Raw genomic sequence first — 10,430 nt, 5'->3', positions numbered from 1 at the left:
GTGTGTGTGTGTGTGTGTGTGTGTGTGTGTGTGTGTGTGTGTGTATATGTGTGTATGTGTGTATGTGTGTGTGTGAGTGTGTGTGTGTGTGTGTTAAACCGTATGAGGTTTCTGTGTGCAGATGCGTGTGTGTGTGTGTGTGTGTGTGTGTGTGTGTGTGTGTGTGTGTGTGTGTGTGTGTGTGTGTGTGTGTGTGTGTGTGTGTGTGTATATATGTGTATATGTGTGTATGTGTGTATGTGTGTGTGTGTGAGTGTGTGTGTGTGTGTGTATATGTGTTAAACCGTATGAGGTTTCTGTGTGCAGATGCGTCAGGGTGCGTTCCTGGTGAACACGGCCAGGGGGGGGCTGGTGGATGAGAAGGCCCTGGCCCAGGCGCTGAAGGAGGGCCGGATACGGGGGGCCGCCCTGGACGTCCACGAGACGGAGCCCTTCAGGTGAGCCCACACCTTCCCCCCCCTCTCCTCTTCCTCCGTTTCCATCCCTCTCTCCTTATATTCATTCACTCACACATTTATTTGTGTTCCTCAAGCCAGAAATGCTGAGCGTTACAATTTTGCTGTGCTGGCATAGCTATTGGGAATTGGCTATGCCAGTACAGGTCACACCCAAAGGGCTTTCACATTGACTTAAAATGGCCAAACTACTTCCTGTTAGCACTTAACTGGAGCATTCTGCTAACTTGCTTGTTGGCTGAAATGGCTAAAATGGCGTTATGAATTCTGCCTGTGGATGAACGAATCGGAGGAACGCTGTGTAAAAGTCTGTTTCTCTACATCTCTAAGGTCAAAGTCACAAGAATTAAGACATAACTGAAGGTTTGGAGACTTACATTACATTACATCAAAATATTCTGAATCAATTCTTTACCGTGGGGGGTCGATTGACTGTTATTATTCTGTATCTTTAGGGCTGTATCATAACCTAACATGACGTGTTATTATGTGCAACATTAGAAGAAGGGTACATTATTTTTAAGGTTAGTAAGTTATATTTGGATGGATTTCCCTGTAATGACCAAGTATACTGTACCTAGGTATTTCTGAGTACTTTTTATTGTCCAATCAGGTTGGGCTTCTACTCAGACATTTAGTGTGTGCTGTCCGGCTGTAGCAATACATGTATTTGTCTTCAAATTTGTCTCCCCCCACCCCCCGTTTTAAGGAGAAATGTTTCTCATTTGTTATTGCTGTTCTACAGATGTAAATTTGAGCTTGGAGACATCTCTTGGAGGCTTGTGTCCTTGATAACACGGCTGTGTGAATATTTAATGTTGAGCGCTCAAGCACTTGCACTCTTGCAGTGCGCGCTGTCGAGCGTGAATAAAACATGCTGCTGGTTACTACTGAGCCCCGGCTGATCTGGCCTTAACCTTGCCTGGGCATTTCAAATGAGCCAGCCAAGACTTTTTTGTTTTTGTTAAGGGGGAAAATATCAACCGTAAAAAATTTTCTGGAGCTACATGAATTATTTAGGGTTATTTAAATGAGGTTGTTATAGCAGTGAAGGGGTTTGAAATCTACGCACAATGTCCTGAGAGACTGAGCCTTTTCCGTGGAAAAACGGGGGGAAAGATTAGAATAGTCTTTTCAGATCCCTTAAGCCCTTGCGTGTTTTTACACACACACACACACGCACACACACACACACACACACACACACACATGCACGCACGCACACATGCACACACTTGCATGCAAATACACACCCACACACACACACGTGCACGCACACACTTCATGTACTATACTTTTCACACCTCCTTCATATACAAGCTGTCTCACTGTGTTGTTGTATGTGTTTGTGTGTGTGTGTCCGTGTGCGTGTGTGTGTCCTCCAGCTTCTCGCAGGGCGTGCTGAAGGACGCTCCTAACCTCATCTGCACGCCGCACTCAGCCTGGTACAGCGAGCAGGCCTCTGTGGAGGCCCGGGAGGAGGCGGCCAGGGAGGTGCGCCGCGCCATCACAGGTACTGATGAGGGAGGGGCTTAGAGGCATCACAGGTACTGATGAGGGAGGGGCTTAGAGGCATCACAGGTACTGAGGGGAGGGGCTTAGAGGCATCACAGGTACTGAGGGGAGGGGCTTAGAGGCATCACAGGTACTGATGGGAGGGGCTTAGAGGCATCACAGGTACTGAGGGGAGGGGCTTATAGGCATCACAGGTACTGAGGGGAGGGGCTTAGAGGCATTACTGTGACTGAGGGGAGGGGCTTAGAGGCATTACTGTGACTGAGGAGGAGGGGCTTATCAAGGGGGAGGGGGCTAAATTCATTACAATAACCAGGGGAGGGGGTTTGAGACATTGCCTTCACCAGGGGAAGGGGCTTTGAGATGTTATCTTCACCAGGGGAAGGGGCAGATATTTGTGAGATACTGATGAAGGGTGCCATAGGCCAGTTGGACACGAGGTGGGGGGGGGGGGGGGGGCATATGTCTGTGACTGGGGCTATGAGGGAAGACACACAGGGGAAGGAAGTAGAGTCTGTAATTGACTGACATCACTGGACACTCCCCTTCAGGACGCATCCCAGACAGCCTGAAGAACTGTGTGAATAAGGAGTATCTGATGGCCACGCCCCAGTGGCCCGGCATGGACCCCGCCTCCGTCCACAGCGAGCTCAACGGAGCCGCCGCGTACAGGTAAGAGGAGCGCCGGTCCCCCCTATTCTCCTATACCCCAATACCCCTATACCCCTACTACCATAGACCCCTATACCCCTATAACCCTATACCCCTACTACCCTAGACCCCTAGACCCCTATACCCCTACTACCATATACCCCTATACCGCAATACCTCTACTACCATATACCCCTATAACCCTATACACCAATACCCCTACTACCATATACCCCTATACCCCTATACCGCAATACCCCAATACCCCTACTACCATATACCCCAATACCCCTACTACCCTATACCCCTATACCCCTATAACCCTATACCCCTACACCCCTATACCCCTACTACCATACATCCCTATAACCCTATACCCCTACTACCATATACCCCTATACCCCAATACCCCTACTACCATATACCCCTATACCCCTACTACCCCATACCCCTATAACCCTATACCCCTACTACCCCATACCCCTATAACCCTATACCCCTATGACCCTATTCCCCTACACCACTATGCCCCTACTCCCCTAATCCCCTACTCTCTCCATCTCTCTCTCTCCCTTTCTCTCTCTCTCTCTCTCTCTCTCTCTCTCTCTCTCTCTCTCTCTCTCTCCCCCTTTCTCTCTCTCTCCATCTCTCTCACCCTTTCTCTCTCTCTCTCCATCTCTCTCTCCCTCTCTCTCCATCTCTCTCTCCCTTTCTCTCTCTCTCCATCTCTCTCACCCTTCTCTCTCTCTCTCTCCATCTCTCTCTCCCTTTCTCTCTCTCCATCTCTCTCTCCCTTTCTCTCTCTCCATCTCTCTCTCCCTTTCTCTCTCTCCATCTCTCTCTCCCTTTCTCTCTCTCTCTCTCTCTCTCTCTCTCTCTCACCCTCTCTCACCCTCTGCCTCTCCCTCCCTCTCCAGGTTCCCTGCGGGTCTGGTTGGGGTCACAGCGGGCGGGTTGTCAGGAGCCGGGGCGGCGGTGGAGGGGATTGTTTCGGGGTCCCTGCCCATGGCCCATGGCATCGCCCCCGTGTCCCGCCCCCCTCACACCCCGTCGCCAGGACAACCCTCGAAGGCGGAGACAGACCGGGACATCCCAGCTGACCAATAACCCCCCTCCACGAAAAAAAAAGAGAAAAATATCCAATAGCACCTCCACATTCCGTCACCCGCGGAAACACCCCCGACCTTTTCACGGGCAGATTGACTCTGGCGTCCCGGTCCGATCTTGTCCAATTCTGGTCCAGTCCCACAGAACCAAACAGGACACGTCTCATGAGGGACCCGTCAGATGTCTCTCCTTCCATCGTTCCTCTCTCTCGCTCTCTCTCTCTGTCACACTCCTCTTTTCATCCTCTTTCCTTTTTTCTCAACGTGTCGTAAGCAATAACAGTCTTCTCAAGGATTTGGCTCTTTCTAGTTTTGCCTTCGTCTCTCTCTGTCTCTCTTACATGTCAAGGTGTTCCTTTCTGTCTTGTCTGATGAGAGTTTTGTCTAGATTAACTCAGTCTAGTTTTCTTAGAAGTGCATTTGGACTGAAGTACTGAAAATTTTGGACAAGGTTAAGCATGTGGCAGAATATTTTTCCCTTCAAAATCCCAATTGGATGTGTAAGCTTTTCCTGACTGGGATTTGGAATTTAAACTAATTTCTAACATTCAGAAAGAAGGGTGAGGTAAACCTGGACACGATCACCTCTTCTGGCAGCCTTTATACCGATTCATCCACCTTTAGTGTTTCTCTCCGGTGAAATGTGTGAATGCCCCGCCCGTTATACCTGCGTTTGGGGTGCTTTTGACCTACTTCCTCTTCCTGTGTCAGAGGTCAGAGGTCGGCTGTGCGTCCCTGTTCACACTGAACCTCCAGACCCACAAACCTGAAGTTGATCATAGGGGGGAGATTGAGGATTTTGGCATCGCTGTTCCATTGTAGTTGCAGCTCGGGGGTTTTATAAGTCTCTAAAACTGAACTATTCTCCTCGCCCCATACTTCCAGATAGGAGTAGCCGAGTGGAGGAAAGAGGATACATTGTGTGGAGTAATGGGACTCATTCTGGTTAGCTACTGAATTGACGGCTGACTGCTGTGCACTAGAGTACAGGGGCTTCCCCCGGGACATGGTGTGATGTGGTGTTCAGGCCACCTGGTGGCGCCTGTCTTTATTCTCAGCCTGCACTAGCAGCTCATCTCCGACATTTAATGCAGCAGGGCAGGTCTCTGTGGTGCCTGCAAACACAACGGCCTCCAGGGCCAGAGGAGGAATGCGCGGTGCTGTCCGCTAACGCCACTAACTTCCAAAAGACTTGGTTGGGTTTACTTCTGTTCAAACACGCACTCGTTCTCTCCTCCTCTTTCCATCTTCTGCCTCTCTCTCTCTCTCTCTCTTTTCCCTCCCTTCATCGTCACGGTCGCATCTCCTAAAAGCCCCGCCCTACCTTGTGACACGGTGGAACTCGGGAGCGACGTCGCCCTGGCAACGCTCGAGAGTTCTGGAGCTTTGAGCAGCACGTGGTCCAAACCTGGGAACCCCCCCCCCCCCCTTCCCCCCACCCCCCCCCCTCCATGCAAAACACACCACCATATTGTTTTGTTTTTTGTTTAATTTTTACCAAAGGGGAGCAGACTGTGGGAACTCTTCGACTTTACTGTGAACGCGTCCTGCGGTGGAGGAAGGCCTCTCTAGTACCTCATTAACAGATATTGAATGTACTCTCAGAACTTTTTCTCGATGTACAGTTTTTTAGATTCTACAGAGCTCTTTACAAGGAAGGATGATGATCAAACTGGTGATAGCAGTGCTGGCAACCATCCCCGTTTTAAAAAAGACTGCAGCATACTCTTTTAAATGCAAAAACATGGACTTTACATCTCCTTGGGTGATTTCACCGGTGATCGAGTCTCAGGCTTTAAACTAGTGATTATTTCTTCTTTTCCCCCCCAAACCTCTATTTTTTTTTTCATTTGAATTTTTTTTTGTCGTCATTTAAATTTCACCTGATTTTAAAAGAAAAAAAGAAAGAAAAAAAAAAATGTCCCACTGTACCCCCCCGTCTCCCTCCCCCGTCTCCTTGTGGTAGTGTCCTGATTGTGGTCTCTTGTGTCAGCTGGGTTGTTCCATTGCTTGTTTTTGGGGGGTGGGTGGCGTTTGCATGTTAGAGGACAGAACCAGCCGATAGGAGGGTGGAAGGCACCTCTCGTCTCGTTCCCTAATTTCTTTTTTCTGCAGCATTAATTTTCACACCTCAGTTTCAGCTTTGTACTCTAAGGCACTGTCTGGTTCTGGTCAAATAAATCAGCGTTTTTAAAATGGACACTAAACATTTGTTCTTTTTTTGCCAAGATGGCGACGTTAAAGGGGTTTGTGTCCGCTTAGCACAGGTTTCAATAAATGATGGGAAAGACTGGGTCAGATCATGTAATGAGATCAAAGTGCTTTTTGATCTTGTTTTATCTTTTTTTTGGGTGTGGCAAGGTTGCATCAATTAAGGCTCTTGTTTTGTATGTAACTGAATATGGAAATGCTTTCGGGAGTGACAACAGAATGGCGGACCACCCATCCCCCCCCCCCACGTTTGATTATTCTTGTCTCTCCCTGTTTGCCACGTCCTGTTCAGTCTACTTGTAGTCAATGTGTGTGGTTTCCCAGAATTCAGAGTAGCTGTGTCCTTTATCTTCGCATTATGAGGACTGTTTTCCCGTTGAGCTGTCCGTGTCACGTTTTGCCTCGTTTTCATTTGTCGTTCTCTTCCTTGTGTTTTTGTGTCCCTCTCCAACCCCCTCCCCCCCCCCAATTTCAGATACCAGTATGTAGGTGTATTACTGGTCTTTAGTAATGTTGCATTATGATGAAATTGGTGCGGTGTCTTGTGAACAGTTGTGTATGAATATGTAGGTCTTTTTTTTTTTTTTTTTTTTTTGCTGTTTAACATGTAACAAGACATTTCAGACCCTCATGTTTGTAGCTTGTTTTTTTAAAATAATTTCAGTCTTTCTGTAGCAGCTGTGTGTGCATTGATTTGTATGTAGGACTTTGTGCGCTAATAATACCGAACCTGTACATAGGAACCACTGAGGAACGAGCAACCGGCCACTTCGCTGATGCTACACGCTGATGGAATATTGCATCCTGGGTAAAGCGTATGACTCGCGCATGTCCGTGTCTTGAGGATCGGCGGTGCAGAAACCGCGCTCGCCCGGAGCCGTCTGAAACTCGTCTCGCCCGTCTGTGCATGTTCCCCTGCGCGTGACGAAAGAGGCGGGACTGAACCTCGTATTCCGGCCAAAATTCCCTGTCCAGCCAATTAAAAAAACACCCCGATAGTTAGTTTAGTTCATGGGCTATGCAAACCCTTCAGTCTCCTACTTGCATTTCCCCTGGTCCTCTTTGTAAAGAAACGAGTTCTCGGTAGACCTTCCTCTTCGTAAACGAAGGTGTAAAAGTGACGTTTTTTTTCATGTCCGCCGGACGTTATTAAAAGACCATTGTGTTTGACGATCCGGCAGATTGTTCCTGTCCCCTCTAGGTGGATATCGGTAGAATAGACTCGTATCTCCTCTCCACTGTAGACTCTCGTGTGTGCATACTAGGGTTTCTCATTTCTCCTTATTTTCTTATATATGTGGCACTGACATCTTAACAGTAGTGGGACTGATAAACCAGGTAGTATTGATTCAGATTTAAGGGTTGATTTATGTGAAGTTGGAAATCCGGAAATGTATTTTTTTAATGTTTAAATGTGGCGTGATTTTTTTTTTTCTTCCCCTCAACATCTTTTTTTTTTTTTTTAAACAAGAATTTGTTCCTAACATCACACTGCAAACATTTGGAAAAGAAACCCTATTTCCCATGTAATTAGGCGCTTTAAAGGTTTTTTTCTTTTTTTTTTGTTTGTGTTTGTTTACTTTTTTTATTAGAATCAATCTTGTTTGTGATGGTATCTTCCGCTATAAAGTATTTTAATAAAATCTTAAAGAGGAAGCGCTGGTTCCATTGGTCTGTTCGTCTTTGTTATTTCTATAGAGCAAATCACATCACAAGCTACATCCCTGGCTCATCTGTGTACCGTTATTCATATCGTTAGTCATATCATTGGACACGCCCCTGCCGTCGGCACCAAAATTCTGCCAAAGGTCTGGGTCTAACTCCACCTACACTGGGGGAGTTGTTCGGGGGAGGGCAGGCAATGCAGTTATTTTCTCCTGACCCTAATGTTTACTCCCACTGACCCCTCTGTGACCTTTGGCCCAGTTTGGTTTGGATTTCTCCACTAATGAGATGGAACGTGTTCCGTCACTAACGTTTTTTCTGTCCTTTTGTATCCGTTTGGTTGTCTGTCCTTTTGTTGTAAATTGCAGATGATCGTTCAGCTTCCTACAAGCTTTTTTTCCTGCAGGGTTGAGAGATTTTCTCTCAAGGTTCCATCTTCCCTATACCAGGATAGGTCATCAGAAAAATGAATTTAATCCCGTCACCTCAAAAATATCGTTTTTAATATGATGTGAATTAGTAGGTGACTTGCTGGTCTGAAAATACGTCATGTTCATCAGCTTTCTGGGGGTAGGGCTTGGGGAAGAACAGGGTGGCAAGTTTTTACCACGTGATTTGGGGTGGGGTATTTAGCTGACACTTATCCGAAGTGTCTTACAGTTGAGTAGACTAAGTAGGGGCCCATTCCCCCCTGGAGCAATGCAGGGTTAAGGGCCTTGCTCAAGGGCTCAACAGCTGCACTGATCTTATTGTGGCTACTCCGGGACTTGACCCACCAACCTTCCGGGGCCTGTTCGAACACCTTCGGCACAAGGCTGTAGGCTGACCATTCAAACCATTCCATTCAGCCAGCTGTGAATCCTGCATGAGACTATCCGCTGTGAAGCAATGAGGAACTGCAGAGTGAAAGGGAGAGAGAGTAGGGTGAGAGTAGAAAGTTGAGGGTGAGTAGAGGGTGTGTTGAGGGTGAGTAGAGAGGGTGTGAGTTGAGGGTGAGTATGGTGCAGGCAGAGTGAGAGTAGAGAGAGAGTGGTGCAGGCAGTGAGAGTAGAGGGTGAGTAGAGAGGGTGTGAGTAGAGAGTAGGGTGAGAGTTGAGGGTGAGTATGGTGCAGGCAGTGAGAGTAGAGGGTGAGTAGAGAGGGTGTGAGTTGAGGGTGAGTATGGTACAGGCAGTGTGAGTAGAGGGTGAGTAGAGAGGGTGTGAGTAGAGAGTGAGTATGGTGCAGGCAGTGAGAGTAGAGGGAGAGTAGATTAAAAGTAGAGGTGGGGCTGCTGTCAGGGGAAGGGAGGTGTGGGGTGGTTTGGGGAAATGCCCCCCCAGGATAAATCATCCAGGCCGAATAGCGACACCTGAAGACCTCGAGGCTGTAAGTCTAGCCTGTGAAAACAGGCATGTTTTCATTAGGGCAAAGGGCCTCCCGGTCTGCCCTGGGGGCATGTTAGGGAGGGGGTGTGGTGGTCATGGGGGGCTGTGGAAGCTTCTGGTAACACGGGAGCCGGGTCGCGGGGTGGGAATGTTTGTAAGCTAATTGTGTAACGCGTCTCTGTTCACTGGTGAAAGATGTCTTCCTCTGGTGGGGCTGCGTGCCTTTCTATGGGCTGTATCTCTCCGGTGTTCGGGCTCCTCGGAGGAAGGGAGGAATCTGGCAGCGGTGGCCTGCAGCTACGACCCGTCTGTCTCTAAGGTGGAGTCTGACCGCATTGTGTGCCGCGTTAGTTATGAGCCTTTGGAATGCACGCTGAAACGAAGCGTCCATGAACACAAACTCCCACAAACCCCTTCAACAACCATGTACACTGACGTGTGTGTGTGTGTAAAATGTGGCTGCTTTGCAGTTTGCTAGCTCTGTGTTGGAGACTCAAACTGCATAAGGCCCAGCCCCTAGGTCATTATCTCTTAGTAGCAGAGCCAAAAGCGCAATTTTGTCGCTGTCCAAATATTGCGACTGCGCTGCGCCCCCAGCCTGTTGGGTTTGAAATAAAATTATGAACACGGGGTTGAAGCGCAGTCGGGTTTAATTTGCGGGTGTTTACATCCCTATCAGGTGGTCTGTGCAGGAATTTTTAATTCAGTTTTTATATGGAGATCTTCTATAGGGTGGCCAGTATATATATATATATATATTATATAACCCTTAGCTTGTTATGGGGCTCTCCTGGATGTCTTTGAGCTCGTGTTTGGGTCCGTGGATCAGAGAAGGTACAAAAACCCTGCTTTATTAGCATGAGTATATATTGTAACATATTTCCATTATAGATATTTAATGAGTACGATGGAACTGCATAAAGCATTAATAACCGCATGAGCAGCAATATCGAGGGTAACAGAAGTGTTAATAATAATCTTAACATGAATAAAAATATTGTGAATGTTAGTAGTGACCATTTTTTCTACATTGATCCTGGTTCAACTGAGGACTGACAGGCTCCGCCCATCATTATTATGATTATTATTATCGTTATTATTGCATTAATCAATCTGCCAATCAGCTAATCAGCCGCTTGGAGCGGCTCACTGGGAGTCCTGGGAATGCACCTGGAGTATTCCCTACAGAGCTCAGACAAATTGGACGTCTGTTGGCTGATTGCTCCCTTGGGCATTGAGGTAGGGAGTTTAGAGTCACTGAAAAAACAACTAAAAAACAAATGTGTGTGTGTGAATAGAGAGTAGAGGGGCGTGTGTGTGTTAGAGAGAGATAGAGCAAAGAGCGGTAGGGGGTGTGTGTGTGAGAGAGAGTAGAGGGGTGTGTGTGTATGTGTGTGTGTGTGTGTGTGTGAGAGAGAGCAAAGAAGGATAGGGGTGTGTGTGAGAGAGAGAGCAGCCTT

The 10,430-nt window shown here is 47.7% G+C and overlaps 1 protein-coding gene across 1 annotated transcript in view; it reads left to right on the top strand.

The window, feature by feature from the left end:
• LOC133133160 (C-terminal-binding protein 2-like) overlaps positions 1 to 5,148 on the top strand; it is a 34,684-nt gene extending 29,536 nt beyond the window's left edge. The window contains exons 8-11 of the mRNA XM_061249213.1: positions 307 to 437; positions 1,841 to 1,968; positions 2,522 to 2,642; positions 3,539 to 5,148. Coding sequence (XP_061105197.1) covers positions 307 to 437; positions 1,841 to 1,968; positions 2,522 to 2,642; positions 3,539 to 3,728 — 570 coding nt within the window. The 3' untranslated portion in view covers positions 3,729 to 5,148. The remainder of the gene's footprint in view (positions 1 to 306; positions 438 to 1,840; positions 1,969 to 2,521; positions 2,643 to 3,538) is intronic.
• The last annotated feature ends 5,282 nt before the right edge of the window (positions 5,149 to 10,430 follow it).

This window comes from Conger conger, chromosome 7, assembly GCF_963514075.1.
Source record: "Conger conger chromosome 7, fConCon1.1, whole genome shotgun sequence".
Taxonomy (NCBI): Eukaryota; Metazoa; Chordata; class Actinopteri; order Anguilliformes; family Congridae; genus Conger; species Conger conger.
Note: the sequence above shows the minus strand (reverse complement) of the source record. Positions and strands in the feature narration are given on the sequence as shown.